Source organism: Myotis nattereri (assembly GCF_964212035.1).
Source record: "Myotis nattereri genome assembly, chromosome: 15".
Taxonomy (NCBI): Eukaryota; Metazoa; Chordata; class Mammalia; order Chiroptera; family Vespertilionidae; genus Myotis; species Myotis nattereri.
This window is the reverse complement of record NC_138090.1, coordinates 50,287,930-50,305,354: the sequence shown is the minus strand read 5'-3', so window position 1 is coordinate 50,305,354 and position 17,425 is coordinate 50,287,930. Positions and strand designations below refer to the sequence as shown.

At 56.7% G+C, this 17,425-nt stretch overlaps 1 protein-coding gene and 1 long non-coding RNA gene across 2 annotated transcripts; one reads left to right on the top strand and one right to left on the bottom strand.

The window, feature by feature from the left end:
* Positions 1-74: 74 nt before the first annotated feature.
* Positions 75-11,593, bottom strand: LOC308530231 (uncharacterized protein C19orf81). The gene is made up of 5 exons (XM_081106758.1): positions 11,170-11,593; positions 5,657-5,729; positions 5,431-5,551; positions 3,626-3,765; positions 75-2,718 (listed from the first exon to the last, which is right to left on the bottom strand). Exons 1-5 carry the CDS (start codon positions 11,387-11,389, stop codon positions 2,523-2,525), a joined length of 750 nt encoding a protein of 249 aa, XP_080962884.1. The 5' UTR covers positions 11,390-11,593; the 3' UTR covers positions 75-2,522.
* On the top strand, positions 9,576-16,694 carry LOC308530234. Its single transcript, XR_013996833.1, has 3 exons — positions 9,576-9,753; positions 15,550-15,744; positions 16,659-16,694. It is a non-coding gene; the product is annotated as an uncharacterized lncRNA (long non-coding RNA).
* The last annotated feature ends 731 nt before the right edge of the window (positions 16,695-17,425 follow it).

The window sequence follows — 17,425 nt, the reverse complement described above, 5'->3', positions numbered from 1 at the left end:
CCGGGGTGGGCGTGGAAGAAATCAGAGGGGGGGATGGAGGAGGAGGAGGAGGAGGAGGGAAGGGTCGATTCTGGGGAGGGGGGACTGACAGAGCCATAGAGGGCCAGCCCCGAGCCTGGCTGGGTCGGGGGTTCGTTCCCCAGGCCGCAGGGGAAGGGGGTGCCCTCAGATTCCACCACCTGCCACCCCTCTAACAACCCTTTCCCCCCTTTCTCCAGGCCCCTCCGTTCTCCCTGCCTCCCCTCTCCCTAGCACACACAGCGGCCCCCCCAGCCTCTTGCACGCTCCTTTGCACGCCTGCTTGCCTCTCCCCCCTCCCCGGGCTACAATTTTGCACAAAGTTGCCCCCTCGCTGTGTTGCACACTCCGCCTTGGCTTCTGTCCTGCGAGGCCTCATCTCTGCTTCCCTCGCACCCGTCGCATTTCTCCCCCCAGGCGCCACGCCCCCTGCTCTCCCCAGCTCCCGCTTGCACGCTCTCCCCTCGGCGTCCGCCCCCTCCCCCTCCCTCCCGACAACCTCCGGGCCCTTGCTGCAGACACACTTGGGACACCCTCCCCCTCCCCCGTCACAGGCTCCGTGCACACGCGGATTCTCTGGAATACCGTCCTCTGCTGAACCCTTGCACACTCGCCGTCCCCCGCGCGCACCTCTCCCGACACGCTCGCCTCGGGTTTTCTTTAAGCACTTTGCCCCCTTATTCTTGAACCCCACTTTCTTCCCCTGCCCGCCGCCGCCTGTCACGTGACACCCCCCCCGCTTGCCCCGCCCCCCCTCGCACTGTCACTTCTAGCGCGTGGCTTGCACACTGGCTTCCCAGGAGCTCTTTCTCTCTCCATGCTCATCCCGCTCCTCCCCGCCAGGCTCCCGCTCCCTTGCCCCTTCCTCTTCCAAATCTCTGTCCATCCCCATCGGCTCTTTTGTGGACCCCCTCGCACACGCATCCTCGCACACGCATTCTCGCACACGCGTTCTCCCGCATTTCCGCTGCGCTGCGGAAGCCCTCTTCTGTTCTTTAAGGATGTCCCCGCGCACTGGCCTTGCTGCACACGCCTTCCTGAGTTTCGACTTGTTCTTGCCCGCTCCTGGGCGACTTTCTCCATCTCCCTTGGGGAACATTGCCTTTTGCACACGGGCCCCCTCCGCACTCCGGGGGGCCCCCTCCGCACTCCCGGCCTGTCTGATCGCGTCCGTTCCTGGCAGCTGTTTTCTGTCCTGTGACAGCTCCACGCCGCTGTCACTCTGCCTGTTCTCTTCCGTCTTCAGCGCTTCTCTCTCTCTGGCAGGAGGAGCCCCTGTGCACACTCACTTCCTGCTCACCGCGCGCCCTCTCCCGGCTCCAGGCTCTGCCCTCCGGCACAGGCTCCCTCCTCTCGCTCTTCCCAGTCCTTCCGGGCCATCTGTCTTTCCATTTTGCACGAAGACCGTCCCGTTACCCCCCCCCCTCCCCCCCAGCATGGCTGTTCCTTCCTGCACGCTCCCCCCCCCCATCCCTAGGGCTTGGGAATTTCAAACCACCCCTTCCCCTGGGAAGCCCCCTCCCCTACTGTGGGTAAAGGGGGGAGGGCATCGCCCTCAGGTCCCCCATGTTCAGCTGCCAAAGAAGGGAGCTCCCCCTCCTTCCCCCAAGCCCATTCCCCCTCTGCTGCCCCCACCCCCGAGGGGGGGGCTCCGTCCATGGGGGGGGAGGGTGCTTGCAGCCCTCTCCCCCTTACCACGTCAGGGATCTGCGGGGAACCTTGTGGGAGGGTCCTGGGAGGGGGGAGGGGTGTCAAGGAGGGGGTGGAGGTCGCGCTGGGCCCCTCCCCGCCCCCTCCCCCTTGTCGTTTGCCCCCCGTCCGCAGGGGGCCTGCGCGGCGCCCGTCTATCAAGGGCTTGTTCATTCTGGATGGGTGCCGCGGGGTTGGGGAGGGTGTAGGGGGTGGGGAGGGGGGGAGGAGAGGTAGGGGTGGGAGGGGGAAGGGACTGGATGGGGCTGCAGCGCGGGGCAGAGAGGAGAGACAAAGCAAAAAGTTACAATAACAAAAGAAAATACAAAAAAAAAATCCCTAGAACACACACAAAAAATCCAGAAAAAAAAAACCTGAAATAAAAGCCCGGAGAACTGTCTTCCAAGGGGGGTGGGAAGAGGAAGAAGAGGGGGGCGGGTCCGGACGTCTGCTGGTCGCCGAGCCTGGGTTCTGGACCCGGGCCTCAGTTCATCCCTCGAGGCACTGGGACCCAGGCGTCCATTTGCAGGGGCCGGGGGAGGACTGGGAAGGCGGGATTCTATTATGGGGTTCGACCCTTCCCCCCATCATCTCCCCTGACTACCCACCAAGATTTTGCAGAGAGAAATGGCTTTTGTACCAGGTCATTCTTTATAATTAAACTCACAGTATCCACCCCCTCGAGCCGGCCCCGCCTCCTTCCTGGGGAGGCCACGCCCCCTTTCCGGAGAGGGGAGGGGGTTCCGGGTGAATAGCCTGAACCGGCCAGGCGGTGCGCAAGCGCAGCCAGAGTCCGCCCCGCCCCCCCACACTTGTCAGTCTTCCTCGGTCGGCTCCACCCCCAGAGCCTCGAGCATGCGCCGTCGGACCAGGGAGCGGCGGAGGTGCAGGCGGTAATCGCTCAGCAGCAGTTCGTCGTGGCGCTGGAGCGGGCGCGCCGACCCGCGGAGGCGGAGCCCCGTGCGCAGCAGGCGCGAGCGGGTCTGGAAGTCCGAGACGGTGATGAGCCACCTGAGAGGGGCCGGGCCGGGAGGAGAAGGGCAGGGGTGGAGACGGCTGGGTGATCGCCGGTGCTCCCAGCCCCGCCTTTGATTGTCGCAATGCTCCTGCCAGGTCCCTGTTCGTGTACCCATTCCGGTTCCTCAACCCGTCCCTCCGTCCCGAAACCCCTCCCCAGCCCTGCCCTTCGACCCGCACTGGGTCATTCTAGGCCCAGTCCTCTCTCAGCCTGGTTTCGTCCTCTCTGCGCGGTCTGTCGAGGCTTACTCGCTTTCAAACCGCCGCTCCCGGGCCAGACCTTCACCCCGCAGCTCTAGGCCCCGCCCCCTTCTCCGTCCAAGCCCAGCCTTCCCGTGTGGCTCTCAGGCCGGTGCTTCCCTCTCTGTCCACCCTGGGCCCGCCCCCGGCTACACGCCAATCACCCTGGGCCCCGCCCCTTCACTGCGCTCAGTCTAGGCCCCGCCCCTGCAATACGCTCAGTCAAGGCCCCGCCCCTGCAATACGCTCAGTCCAGGCCCCGCCCCCGCACTGAGCACAGTCCAGGCCCCGCCCCCCGCCTCCGGCTGGCCTGTCCTGGTCATCACCTGAGCGATTCAAAGTCCCTTCACTCCAGCTCCCGCCTTCTCTCTCACCTCACCTGGCCCTGCCCCTTCACCTCGCTCATCACTTTGGGCTCCCTTCCCTGTTCCCACTCGGCCTCTTCATCATCTCGCCCATAGTGTTCTTCTCTAGATATGCCCAGGCCCCGCCCTCAGCCCCTTAAGCCCCGCCCACCCCCTCTAAGTGGGCCCCGCCCCTCTCCTCAAGTCCCCCGGGGTCTGCTCCTCCGGGTCCCTCTAGGCCCCGCCTGCCGCCTCACCACCCGACCCTGACCGATCTCTCCAGGCCCCATCCCCCCCACCCCCCACCGCGGACTCACCGGTTCCTGCGCCCCGCGGTCCCACAGATGACGTTCATGTTCTCAAAGCGGATGCTGCTCACGCTACCGCTCTCCATGGCCCCGGGTAGTTCGGCCTCCAGCGCCTCCAGCACCTCTAGGTGGGTAAGGTCCTGCTCAGGCTGGGGGAGTCGGAGAGCGAGCCTCAGCCGGCGACGCCGGGCTCATTCCGGGTTCAGAAGTCCCCACCCCGAACCCCACTTGCAGAACTTGCCGGAGTCCCAGGTGGCATTCGAGGGGCAAGGATCACACCTGAGCAGAGGGCCCCGTTCCCCTCGTCAGAGCAGGGAGGACAGGCATCTCCCAGGGAGAAACGCATCTACTGTCATTCAAGGTCATTCTCCAAAATATCAATTCTCCCCAACTGATTTGTCCGAAGTTACCATTGGGGCCCACTTTGCCAATCTACTGAAAACCTTTCCAGCACCCTGCACTGAACGGCAAGCTTTCAGCAACTCTTGAAGATTTTCTCAAAGATTTAAGTCACACACTTTCCCTCTTATATTCATATACTAGAGGCCCTGTGCACGGATTCGTGCTCAGCCTGGCCTGCGGCCTGTCGCAATCCAGGACTCCTCGGCCGGTTTTGGCCCGATCCCTGTAGTAATGTGTGAAGTGGCAGGAGACCCACTGGGGAGGAGCTCCAGCCCAGTGGGGCACCACCTGCTCAGGCTCATCCCAGCCCTGTGCTCCACTCAGTAGCGCTGCCTAGGAGGCAGGAGAGGCTCCTGCCACCACAGTTAGGCTTGCCAGCCATGAGCCTGGCTGTGTCTGGCGCCCATGGGTCAGCTGAGCGGTGCTCCCACTGAGGGAGTGCACTGACCACTACCAGGGGGCAACTCCTGCACTGAGCGTCTGCCCCCTGGTGGTCAGTGCATGTCATAGCGACCAGTTGACCAGTCATTCGGTTGCTTAGGCTTTTATATATATAGATTAGATCAGCGGTCACCAATGGTGGTCCACGGGCCACTGGTGGTCCGTGAGGTCCAAAAGGTTGGCGACCGCTGGATTAGATGTTCAGTTGTCAAAAACTAAGGGTCATAGGGAGTTTTAACTTCCTGTGAGTCTATTTAATGTTCAGAAACACACATTAATCATTATCACGTTTTCAGCATGAGAGTACCATGTCGAAGGTAATGCCATTGTCATGGCATATAAAATTGTAGAGGAACTAAAAGTCATGAAATTGGTCTCCTCCAGGAAGGCAAGTCTTGGGGGGCAGTGGGAAGGAAAGGGGTCCCACGTTCAAAGCCATAAAGAAGAGAAACAATGGGATGGAGATTTGTTCCTAAAGTGAGGACAGCAGTCCTTGTATTGGGGTGAAGTCACCCAGATCGCTGAGGGAGGGCCTCTGAGCGGTGCCTGGCGCACAGTAAATGTCCATTCATGCCCAGTCTTCTCGCTTGACTTCTGCCCGAGTGAGACCCTAACAGTTATCTCCTCTGACTGAGGTCAGGGGCTGCCAAAGGATTTGTACACTGAATTACCAGTTCGCGGAATCTATTAAAAACACGAGCTTTTTCTTAGGTGTTTGCTATATCTGTAAACTTTACAGAATTTCAGAGTAGATGGGTTAGCAGACTCCCTTTGTCCTCAGTCTCCCCACTCTCTGCCCCTCTGGGATCAGCAGTGATACATCTGCCAATTGACTCTTGAACAAATTCACAATCACTTTTCAGCAACCTGTGCTGGTGCCAAGCCCACAGCTGGTAAGCCCAGAGCCTGGCTCAGCGCCTGTGCCTTTCCCACCACCCCACCCAGGGCCCCAAGGGCGAGGGGCCACTCACCGAGATCTCCAGGCACAGGCAGAGGGGCTGGGCAGCGGGTGGCGTGAGGAACTTCCGGATGCACGGCAGCTCTCGGTCCAGCGTTTCATACTCTGCTACCACCTGGCGCAGGTACTGCTTCCTGGGGAGAGAGCCAGTGGGCAGCGAGGAGCTCCAAGGCCAGGGGTCGCTGTCACTGCACTCCAGGGACCTGAGGTCAGAAACCACGGGGCCAGGGGCTACTCACGAGGACTTGTTGGGCCTGCACAGGCTCCAAGCCTGGGTCTCTTCTGAGGTCTCGAGGTCCGCAAGGAGGGCTCCTGGAGACAGAGAACCCAGCTGCCCTGAGCGCTCCTCACATACGATTAAGCCTCCTGGTTGGAACTTGACTGGGCCCTTCTAGACAACCCCGCAGGCGGCTCACTGGTCCTTTATGGCCAGCTGCTAGCTGCCTCCCATTTTCCTCTTCCTCTACAGTCCTAAAGCTCTACCTGCACGCGGTCGCCCAGCTAGAGACGACAGTTACCAGGCTCCCTGGCACCTAGGTGTCGCCATGTGACCACGATCTCACCCACAGTGTTAGAGGGAGTGAGGGTGCATCTTTGGAGTCGTTTGTTTAAAAGAAGATTGTTCAGGATGTGGATGTGGCCAGAAGCCAGCTTCAGCCAAACTAAAGATGGGGGAGCCACAATACAGAGGGAACCTGGGTCCCTGAGTCATCTTAGGGGTGAGATGTCCCACCGATCTGGAACACCTCCTTCCCATTACACAAGAGAGAAATAAACTGTCTTTTTTTCCCCTTCCCACCACCCATGAAATCCACAATAGCTTTCACTTTGAAATACGTTATTTTTATTGATTTTTTAGAGAGATGAGGGACAGAGATAGAAACATCGCTGAGAGAGAGACATCAATTGGCTGCCTCCTGCACACCCCCTCCTGGAGGTTGAGCCTGCAAGCTGGGCATGTGCCCTGATCGGGAATCAAACCATGACTTCCTGGTTCATAGGTCAGTGCTCAACCACTGAGCCATGTCAGCTGGGCTCTAAACTGTCTTCTTTTTTAAAAAATATATTTTATTGATTTTTTACAGAGAGGAAGGGAGAGGGATAGAGAGTCAGAAACATCCATGAGAGAGAAACATCGATCAGCTGCCTCCTGCACGCCCTCTACTGCCCGCAACCACGGTATATGCCCCTGACCGAAATTGAACCTGGGACCCTTGAGTCTGCAGGCTGACGCTCTATCCACTGAGCCAAACCGGTTAGGGCTAAACTGTCTTCTTAATGTCACTGTGTGTGGGGTCTCTTTGTTACAGCAGCTGAACCAAGGGGAATGCCTCTCCGGACAGCCAGGAGGTGGCCTGGCATCCCGTCAGGCCTCGCTGCTCTCTCGTTGACATAGTTTCACAGAACACCACCATCAGCCACTCCGTGACCCTGACGGACCCAGATAAAATGAAGACCACTCCAGGATCACATCTCAACACAACAAAATGTGAGCGCTGCCCAAACAACCCCCGCGTGGCTCAGATGCGGCTGCTTTTCCCCTCATAGTGTCAGCTCCATCCATTCCTCCTGCCTCAGGACTGGCCTCCACTGCCTGCCAGCATCAGGCCCAGAGCAGAGCCGGCTTCCCTGGACCCTTCCAAAGTCCCCTAAGGCAGCTCAGCTCCTATAGAAAGTCTTCTCTGGCACCCCCTTACTCAGATGTTGCATGTGTTATGGCCTCCGTCATAACAAGTCAATACATTCAATGGTCTCTCTCTCTCTCTCTCTCTCTCTCTCTCTCTCTCTCTCTCTCACACACACACACACACACACACACACACACATCACAACATTTGCCAGTTTTCCTGGTGTCAATACTCCCACCATGGCCAATTTCATGCTACCCATGGTTTTAACAACCAGTTTGCAAAACTCAGCAATGGGCTCCGGTGAGCCGGCACAGGCCGCCTCCAGCACTGAGCTGTCAGCACTGTGCTCCTGGTGCTCTGGGACTTCAGGGCTCTGCTCCCCGTCCCCCCACCTCCCACATGTTCCCACAGGGCAGCGGAGTTGATTTTCACGTCTCAGCGTCCCGTGCTTACAACTCTCAGCAGCTTCCTTTTGCCTTCAGGGTCCACCCCAGACCAACTGGATCAGAACTGGCATTTTAACAAGATCCCCTTTGAGAAGCACCTGCCCTGTATGTGGTCGCTCCTGTTGACCTCTCTGATCATTCTCCCCGCCCCATCCCTTCAACACAAGAACCTCCTTCTCCATCCACTTCCACTGCATCCGCACGACAGCTTTCTGAGAGGGTGTAGTTGAGCAGATGATGAAATGGAAGCACAGAGAGGTTAAGGGGCTTGCCCAAGCTCACAGAGCCCACAGCGATAGAATCAGGATAAAAGTCTAGGTGTCTGGATCCGCAGTCCGTGCTCCCAGCCCCACAGGCTCCTGCCTCCCACCCCACTCTTGTCTAGACAACAGCCTCCTAATCCACCTCTCGTCACCCCAGCAGACTAGCATTTGAAAGTGCTGAGCGGATCATCCTGCCCACTCCCTCCCCAGACTTCTCAATTGGCAGATCCCCATTACCCTCGGTAAATTAAGTCCAAAGTTCTCCCTGTGGCTCACAAGACCACACCTCATCTGACCCTGCTGGTGTCTTCAGCCCGACCAGGCAGGCCATCCTCATTCCAGAAGCACTTCCGGGACTGGAACTCCCAGTCTCCTCCCGCCTTGGGGCCTTGGTCTTTATGCAAAAGAGAATATGGCCATCTGCAGGAACTTCCCAGAATTCTCTTCAGCCCCAAGACTCAGGAGCACTTACGGCCATGGTGGGTTATTAATTATTTGTGAGATGCTGTGTGTCCTGTCTGCCCTCCCTGCCTAAGAACAGGCTGCGTCATTTCATTCATTAGACTCTACAAGCAAAATGCTGGGGACCCCCCAGGGCATTCTGATGCCCTAGGCCCGTGGTCGGCAAACTGCGGCTCGAGAGCCACATGTGGCTCTTTGGCCCCTTGAGTGTGGCTCTTCCACAAAATACCACGTGTGGGCGTGCATGTACAGTGCGATTGAAACTTTGCGGCCCATGCGCAGAAGTTGGTTTTCGGCCTGGGCGAGTCTATTCTGAAGTACTGTTGATATTTGGTTCTGTTGACTAATGAGTTTGCCGACCACTGCCCTAGGCCAAAGTCTGCAGCCGGGTGAGCTGAAAACATTACTGGTTCCAAAATACCACAAAGAGAACAGCAAAACTAAACATGAACACGTGTTGATAGTCAAAACCAGCCAACTGGTCAACTCAATTCCACTCAGCTGCTCTGGAGCTAGACAGATTATACTGATCAGGTAAGGGCCTCAGTCCAGGTTAGAGAGGACGGAAGGCGGGGTCTCCAAAAATAGAATCCTTCAAAGACACAAGAGCAGAGGACAGCTACGAGTCTGATTTGCAAGCAGGGCATTTGCTATGCCGAGTATAGCACCTGGCACCGAGTAGATGCTTATAATAACAGACACCCAGAAAGGAGACCTCGTCAGCCATTCCTATCCTCTCCCCTCTTTTGAGGGGGAGGGTCCATTCCTCGCCCAAGCAACTCAAGGGAGGCTCACTGATCCCCCTCGGGGATATCCCATCACATTTAAACCCATGCCTTCCGACCCCACTGTTCCTCATCCTTACCTGGTAAACATTTAAAAACTAGATAGATGCTGCCGAAACCGGTTTGGCTCAGTGGATAGAGCGTCGGCCTGCGGACTGAAGGGTCCCAGGTTCGATTCCGGTCAGGGGCATGTACCTGGGTTGCGGGCACATCCCCAGTGGGAGATGTGCAGGAGGCAGCTGATCGATGTTTCTCTCTCATCGATGTTTCTAGCTCTCTGTCTCTCTCCCTTCCTCTCTGTAAAAAATCAATAAAATATATTTAAAAAACAAAACAAAACTAGATAGATGCTAAGGCCCCAATCCTAGAGATTCAAGTTAAATTGGATCTGAAGTGCAATCGGGTATAGGTTTTAAAAAACTCTTCCACCTGGTGGGTAGCTGGAGCTGAGGACCACTGACTAAAAAAAATTGTGATAATTTCATTCCTTCTGCCAGCAATTGAGATAAGAGTGAGCAGGTGCTGATCAGTGAAATATGAAATCGTTTTCAGAAATCTGAGATCTGAAGAGGAAGCCCTCTGGACGCGATGCCTGGAACTGGGGCAGTCATCCTGTGACCATGAGGTTAGCTGGCGTGCAAAGCGACTATGTCCCAGACCAAAGAGCATGGACATGGAAACAGCTCTCAACGGTATCATTGAGCTCCTGACTCAACCAAACCCCGCCCCACCTGTGGGCTTCATTTTGGGTGAGACAATGACTTTCTTATTCTTGATACTAAGTCTCATTTTCTATTACCTGCTAGGCAAATGCACTTTTACCCAGATACATTATTCAATGCATGTTGAATGGGAGAACGAATGAGTGCGCAAGTAGGGAGCCCTGGAACCTGAACCTGATGTTACCGGCTGGTGTCGGGCCCCAGGGGTCTGGACCACTAGGCTGAGGGTCTGGGGCGCTGTCCCTGGCGTGATGAGGAAAGAGGGAGCGCTGTGAGCAGGGGAGAGACAGAATCCGCGCTGGTGTCGGGAAGAGCCCTCTGGAGCCAGGTGGGCAATGGCTGGAGGGGAGAAACTGGAGACCAGGCAGTTAGGCTGAGAAAAGGCCCATCGGAAAGGACAAGAGCTGAGCTGGGGCTGTTGGGGATGCTGAGGCAGGGGTGGGGCAGAGAGAGTGGGATGGGAAGATGGGGCTGGGGACTGATGGCTGTGGGAGGGGATGGGGGCAGCACCTGGGATCTAGCCCAGTGATCAGTTGGCGATGGGGTCATTAGAAGATGGGAAGCAGGGAGGAGGAGTGACTTTTGGGGGAGATGCTGAGCTCAGTGTGGGAGACAAGAAGAGTGTGAGGCCCCCGCCGGTGTGGCTCAGTGGTTGAACACTGACCTATGAACCAGGAGGCCACCTTGGATTCCCCGTGAGGGCACATGCCTGGGATAGGGGCTCAATCCCCAGTAGGGGGCATGCAAGAGGCAGCCGATAAATGACTCTCATCATTGATGTTTCTATCTCTCTCCTTCTCCCTTCCTCTCTGAAATCAATTAAGATTAATTAATTAATTAATTTAAAAAGAAGAGCCGAAACCGGTTTGGCTCGGTGGATAGGGCGTCGGCCTGCGGACTGAAGGGTCCTAGGTTCGATTCCAGTCAAGGGCATGTACCTGGGTTGCGGGCACATCCCCATTAGGAGATGTGCAGGAGGCAGCTGATCGATGTTTCTCTCTCATCGATGTTTCTAACTCTCTATCTCTCTCTCCCTTCCTCTCTGTAAAAAATCAATAAAATATATTAAAAAAAAATCTTTAAAAAAAAAATAAAAAATAAATAAATAAATAAATAAAATAAAAAGAAGAGTGTAAGGGATCAGGCAGGGCTTCTGAGATAATGGCCTCAGAGGAGTAGTTGGGGCCCCAGAGGCTCATGGGAAATGTAGTTCTGTGTCCAGCACATTGGCCAGGGAACTGCAGAGGCTTGTGGGAAGTGTAGTGTGAGGTTCAAAGGGTACTGGTCGACCTAAGAGTCTGGGTGGCTCTCTCCTTGGAAGGCCAGTGACTCCCTGGAGGCTACAGGCCAAGTCTAGGACTCAATACATGAAGAAAATTCCCACGCTACCCCCCCCGCCCCCCCCCCCCCCACACACACACAGACAGACGCGGCTTGGTGTACCTGCTTCCCTGTGCAGGCTGGGGGTGCCCAGGGCGGAGGAGCTCAGGGGCTCCACCTCCTGCTGCATCCTGGGAAGGCGGGTGGGGGGTGTCTCAGGAGGGTGGGAAGAGGAGCTCTGACTGGGCCACCCACCCCAGCTCCTTCTCGTCCTGACTGCCTCCTCTTCCTTTTTGACCCCCGGGGGAGCACACAGAGAAGCACGGGCAGGCTGGGCCCACATGGGGATCCTGGTTCCGCGGACCGCGGGGAGCCCCTGCGGGCCCCAGGACCTCCTCTCCCACTTTCCCGCTTCCTCCCCTCTCTCTCCCTGCCTCCTGGAGTCCCTTCGCTCCCCCCTCTCCCTCCCTCTGCCTCCCTCCCTCTCTCCCCATCTCTCTGCTCCGCTCCCTCTCTCCCTCTCTCCCTGTTTTGTTTCCCTGGCATCTCCTAATCTCTCCCTCCGCCTCTCCTCTAGGCTCCCCCTGGGTTTCTCTGCCCCCTTCCTCCCCATTTCTCTCCCGCTTCCTGGTTCTATCTCCCCAGCCTCTTCCTTTAACAATTTCCCCAACATCTCCCCCGACCCCCGTCCCCGCCTCTATTCATAGTCGCCTGCTTTTCTCTGACCCCCTCTCCCGCTCCCTGGCGCCTGGCCCCTCTCCCCATCTCTCCCCACCCCTCCCCTCTCAGGGCTGCCTCTGCCCCACCTCTCGGCTCCTCTCCCCTCTGTCATCCCCCTTCTGTTCCCACTTGCCCTCCGTTCATCCCTGTCTCAAGCAGGAACTGGTTAGACCCGGTCAAGATTCAAACGGAAACTGGGTTCTAGATGGGGGAGGGAAAGGTGAGCAGGGGGCTTGGTTGTCATGGTACCTACAGAAGGCGGGGGTGGGGCTGGGGACTCAGACTCCTGGGTCTGCGTGAGGAGGGGCGGGGCCTGGACTCCTGGGTCTGAGGGAGGAGGGGCTGGGGGCCTGGACCCCTGGGTCTGAGGGAGGAGGGGCTGGGGGCCTGGACCCCTGGGTCTGAGGGAGGAGGGGCTGGGGGCCTGGACCCCTGGGTCTGAGGGAGGAGGGGCTGGGGGCCTGGACCCCTGAGTCTGAGGGAGGAGGGGCTGGGGGCCTGGACCCCTGGGTCTGAGCGAGGAGGGGCTGGGGGCCTGGACCCCTGGGTCTGAGGGAGGAGGGGCTGGGGGCCTGGACTCCTGGGTCTGAGGGAGGAGGGCCTGGGGGCCTGGACTCCTGGATCTGAGGGAGGAGGGGCTGGGGGCCTGGACTCCTGGGTCTGAGGGAGGAGGAGCCGGGGGCCTGGACCCCTGGATCTGAGGGAGGAGGGGCTGGGGGCCTGGACTCCTGGGTCTGAGGGAGGAGGAGCCGGGGGCCTGGAGTCCTGGATCTGGAGGAGAAGGGTCTGGGGGCTCCTGGACCTCAAGTGAAGCAGGGAAAGGGTCTAACCGCATAGGTGCCCATTAGGCACCCCTGTCTTTGCATCTGCCAACAGTCAGATTCCTGATGATGACTGGGGTACCTGGATGCAGCCGTGCCTGAAACCCTCTCCCACACAATCAATTCCCCCTTATGCTCAGGTCATTTGTGTTTCTGTCATTGGCAATGAAGACAGTCCAGACTTCATTAGACTCATTTCCAGACTCAGTTCCTCTGTGGCCCTGACTCCCTTCCACCTCCTCATGTCTGGGTCTCCCATCAGGCTGGCCTCCATTTCTGTTCCCAAGCCCATCCCTATAGGAAGGGAACATCCTTCATCCCAGACACACCTGGCGCAGAGCCCACGAGTCCCCAGGCGCTACCCCTTCTGCCCCCCTGACCCTGCATCCTCTCCTCCTCATTCCTGGGGCCAGGACACCCCCTCAGCTCCATCCTCTCCGCCTACACCCGCTCCCCAGCCTCCTTCTGTGCTCCCGTCCCCACTCCTTTCCCCACAGGGTTCCAGTGCAGCGGTTCTCAACCTTCTGGCCCTTTAAATACAGTTCCTCCTGCTGTGACCCAACCATAACATCATTTTCGTTGCTACTTCATAACTGTAATGTTGCTACTGTTATGAATCGTCATGTAAATATCTGATATGCAGGATGGTCTTAGGCGACCCCTGTGAAAGGGTCGTTCGACCGCCAAAGGGGTCGCGACCCACAAGTTGAGAACCTCTGCTCCAGCGGGTTCTTTCTGTGCCCAGAGCTGACCTGTCCCTCCCCTGCGTGCAGCCGCCCGGTGGCTCCCCAGCATCCCTGGACCACATTCCCATCCCTCATCCAGGCGTCTGAGATTTACATGATCTGGTCCCGCGCTCCTCTCCCCTCTCACCCCTTCAAACATTGTCCAGTCACCTTTGATTAATTCTCTCATTTAGCAAATCCCTCCCGGGCCACTCCTGCCTCCGCACCCCACATGCTGTGCCTGCTGGAATGCCCCTCTCCACCCCCCTTTTCCCGGAGCCGAAAAATGCCCTGATCCTTTCCTAGAAGTGCAAATGCTCCCTCCCGCTGGGAGCCGCCTCTGACTCGGCTCGCCTCCTCTGCTCCTTCCCCGGACTCTGAACACTGTCCTCTCCGTCTGTCTTTTCAGGGATTTGACCCTGTGTCTGTCTCCCCCGCCGGGACAGCAGCTCCTAACTCCCCTCCGGCCCTCCTCCGGCCCTCCTCCGGCATCACCCCTCTGGGAAGCGCAGAATGCGTGTGTTGAGTGAATACACGAGCCTCTGTCGCCGTGACCCACACTCAGAGCCCCAGCCCCATCTTCCCGTCCCCTTTGGTCCTCCTGAGGCTACACAGGGGCGAGGCGAGAACCTGGACTCTGGAGTCAAACAGGCCGGCACTGAGCCCGGTCCAGGCTGTGCAACCTCAGGCAAATGTCTTCCCCTCTCTGCGCCTCGTCTTCTGACGCGCTCTCTCTTTCCTCCATGGAAGGGTCCTCTCTCTTCTCTCTCTCTCTCTCTCTCTCTCTCTCTCTCTCTCTCTCCCTTCTCTCTCTCTCTCTCTCTCCTTCTAAAGTCTGCATCTCTCTGTTTCCCTCTGTGTGTCTCCATTTCTCTGTCGTTATGTTTCTTCCTCTCTCTCTACCTGTCTGTCCTTGGAACCCTGCCTTATCTCGCTCTGTGTCTGAATTTGAGTTTCTGTTTCATGTATCTCTAGCCTATATCTTTCTGTGTCTGTCCCCATACCTTTCCGCATGTCTGTCTGCCTGTCTCTCAGTGTGTGTTTGTCTCCGTTGCTCCATTTCTCCGACTCTGTTTCTCCATGTCCATTGCTCTGCCTTAGCCCCACCTGCCTCCCTCTGTCACGCACCCCCCTCTCCCAGGCCGGATCATTCCCACTCCCAGGCCTGGCACGCAGCCTGGGACACGAATCCCTGAATCAGCATTTCCTCCTCTTCCGGAAATTATCTCAGCACCGCAGGGGGGGAGGGGCTGGCTGCAGCCTGGTCAGAGGGTTTGCCTCTCACCAGTGCTTGTTCTCTCCATGGGGCACCCGGAGAAGAGGTGCATCTGTGTTTACACACAAGAACGCGTCTGTGGGTGTGAGGCTGCATTTATTTCGAGTCACATTTGTGTGTGAATCTGTAGGTATTTGTGCAAGCTCATTCATTCACTCATGCATTCATGCATCCATCCATGCATCCATCCATTTATCCTTACATCATCCTGCTATCCATCCACCTACCCATCCATCCACCCTTCTATCCAACCATCATCCACTCATCCATCCATCATCCACTCATCCATCCATTTATCCTTATATCATCCTTCTATCCATCCACCCACCCATCCACCCACCCTTCTATCCATCCATCATCCACTCATCCATCCATCATCCACTCATCCATCCATTTATCCTTACATCATCCTTCTATCCATCCATCCACACACCCATCCACCCACCCTTCTATCCATCCATCATCCACTCATCCATCCACTCATCCACCCATCCATTCATCATCCACTCATCCATCCATCTGTCCATCCATCTACCCATCTATCCATCCATCCTTCTATCCATCCATCATCCACTCATCCATCCACCAATCCCTCTATTTATCTATCTACTTGTTCATTCATTTATTCATTCAACTAACCAATATTTTTTGAGTGCCTACTGTGTGCCAGGCACTGTGTCAGGCAGTGGGGACACAGCAGTAAACAGATCAAAGTGCTGCCCCCATGAAGCTTATGTGCTCAGCAGTCCCTTCCCTGAGCCAAACTCCCTCCTGCCCCAGGCCTTGCACAGGCTGTTCCTTCTCCCGGTAGCTGTCCCCACCCCACCTGCCACATCTTCACCTGTTTTATGCCTACTCACCCTTCTGAGCTCAGTGCAAATGTCAACACACTCACAGCACCCGGGGCTTCCCATCCTGTTCCCTGTCCCAAAGCTGGGGTTTTTGTCTTCTTTGTTCCCAGCCGCGTCCCTGGTGCCTAGAACAGTGCTTGGCACACAGAAGGTGCTCAGTGAGTGTCCATCAAATGGCTGCATGGATGGAATTGAGTGGTTGCAGAGAATCTGTCTGTCTCTTGGCTCCCCGGTCAGTGCTCTACGCTATTCTACACTCCTGGTGGCGACAGGCAAGGCCCTCAAACTTCTTGGATGCAAGCAAGGTAGTGACGGAAAGGTGGGCTCTAGGTTCAGAGCTGCGTGGCTTTGGATCTCAACTCTGACACTTCCCAGCTGTGTGACCTTGGGCAGGGCGCTTCCCTGCTCTGAGCCTTAATTTTCTCACTTGTAAAATGCAGTCACAGAGTATATCCACAGCCCTGGCTGGGGTGGCTCAGTGGGTTGGGCATCATTCCCATCAACCAAAGGTTGCTGGTTCAATTCTCTGTCAGGGCATATGCCAGGGTTGTGGGCTGGATCTCCGGTAGGGGTTGTGCAGGAGGCCTCCGATTGAAGTTTCTCTCTTCCTCTCTCTAAAAATCAGTAAATATATATTTTAAAGAGAATACATAAGCAAATGCATGTAATTACTAATTATTACAATAACTAGAGGCCCGGTGCACAAAATTCATGCACCGGTAAAGTCCCTAGGCCTGGCTGGCGATCAGGGCTAATCAGGTTCCCCGCCTCCCTGCCTCCTCCTTCCCTCGCTCCCTCAGCACCATCTTCTGTGCCACCCCCTGGTGGTCAGCTCACATCATAGCGAGCAATCCAACTCCCGGTCTCCTGATTGAATTCCCAAGGGGACACTTTGCATGTTAGCCTTTTAAATATATAGATACTAACCATTTTTCACCTTGCATAAATTTAATGTAATCCTCAAAATAACTTCATGACATAGAATCTGGGTTTTTTAATTTTTCCTCATTCACCTGGCCAGTTGCTCAGTCGGTTGAGTGTCATCGTGTGCACCGAAAGGATGCCGATTAGATTCCTGGTCAGGGCACATGCCCGGGTTGCAGGTTCGATCCCCAGCTGGGGTGGGTATGGGAAGCAACTGACCAATGTTTCTCTCTCACATTGATGTTTCTCTATGTCCCTCTCCCTTCCTCTCTCTAAAAATTCAAATAAAAAAAAGAAAAAAGAAGAATGTTTTCTCACATACAAAAGGGGAAACGGAGGCCTCGAGAATATAATTCACTCAAGATCACACAGAGCAGAGCTGGGATTTGAACTCTGGTGCTTGGCACCCAAAGTCACACACACTGACCAGAGCCCTACAGCCGCCTCCCAATGCCTGGGCCGCCTCAGAACCTGAGTGTCTGGAACGCGCCCGGGGAAGCTGGCAAGCCCATCTGTGCACACATCTCTGAGCGCTGCGCATGGCACACTTCCTTCCGCGAGTCTCTCCCTGTGGAACGGGGCTGCCTGAGCTCCCTCTGTGCTGGGTGCGAGGGTCAGGCTGGGCGATTGGGCTTTGGGGAGCCTAGACCTGCGTGCCCACATTGGTGACCCTGTAGCTCTGGACTTCTCCAAGGGGTTTAACCTCTGGGAGCCTCAGTTGTCTCCTCTGTGAAATGGGAATAACAGAACTGCACAGTTGTCCTGGCCACTGCGGCTCAGTTGGTTGAGCGTCCTCCTGTGCACCCAGAGGTTGACGGTTCAATTCCCGGTCAGGGCACATGCCCGGTGGGGGCTGTGCAGGAGGCAGCCGATCCATGTATCTCTCTCTTCTTCAAATCGGTAAGAACATATTTTTTTAAAAAACTGCACATTAAGCCCTAACTGATTTGGCTCAGTGGATAGAGCATTGGCCTGAGGACTGAAGGGTCCCATGTTCGATTCTGGTCAAGGGCATGTACCTTGGTTGCGGGCACATCGCCAGTAGGCCAGTAGGGGGTGTGC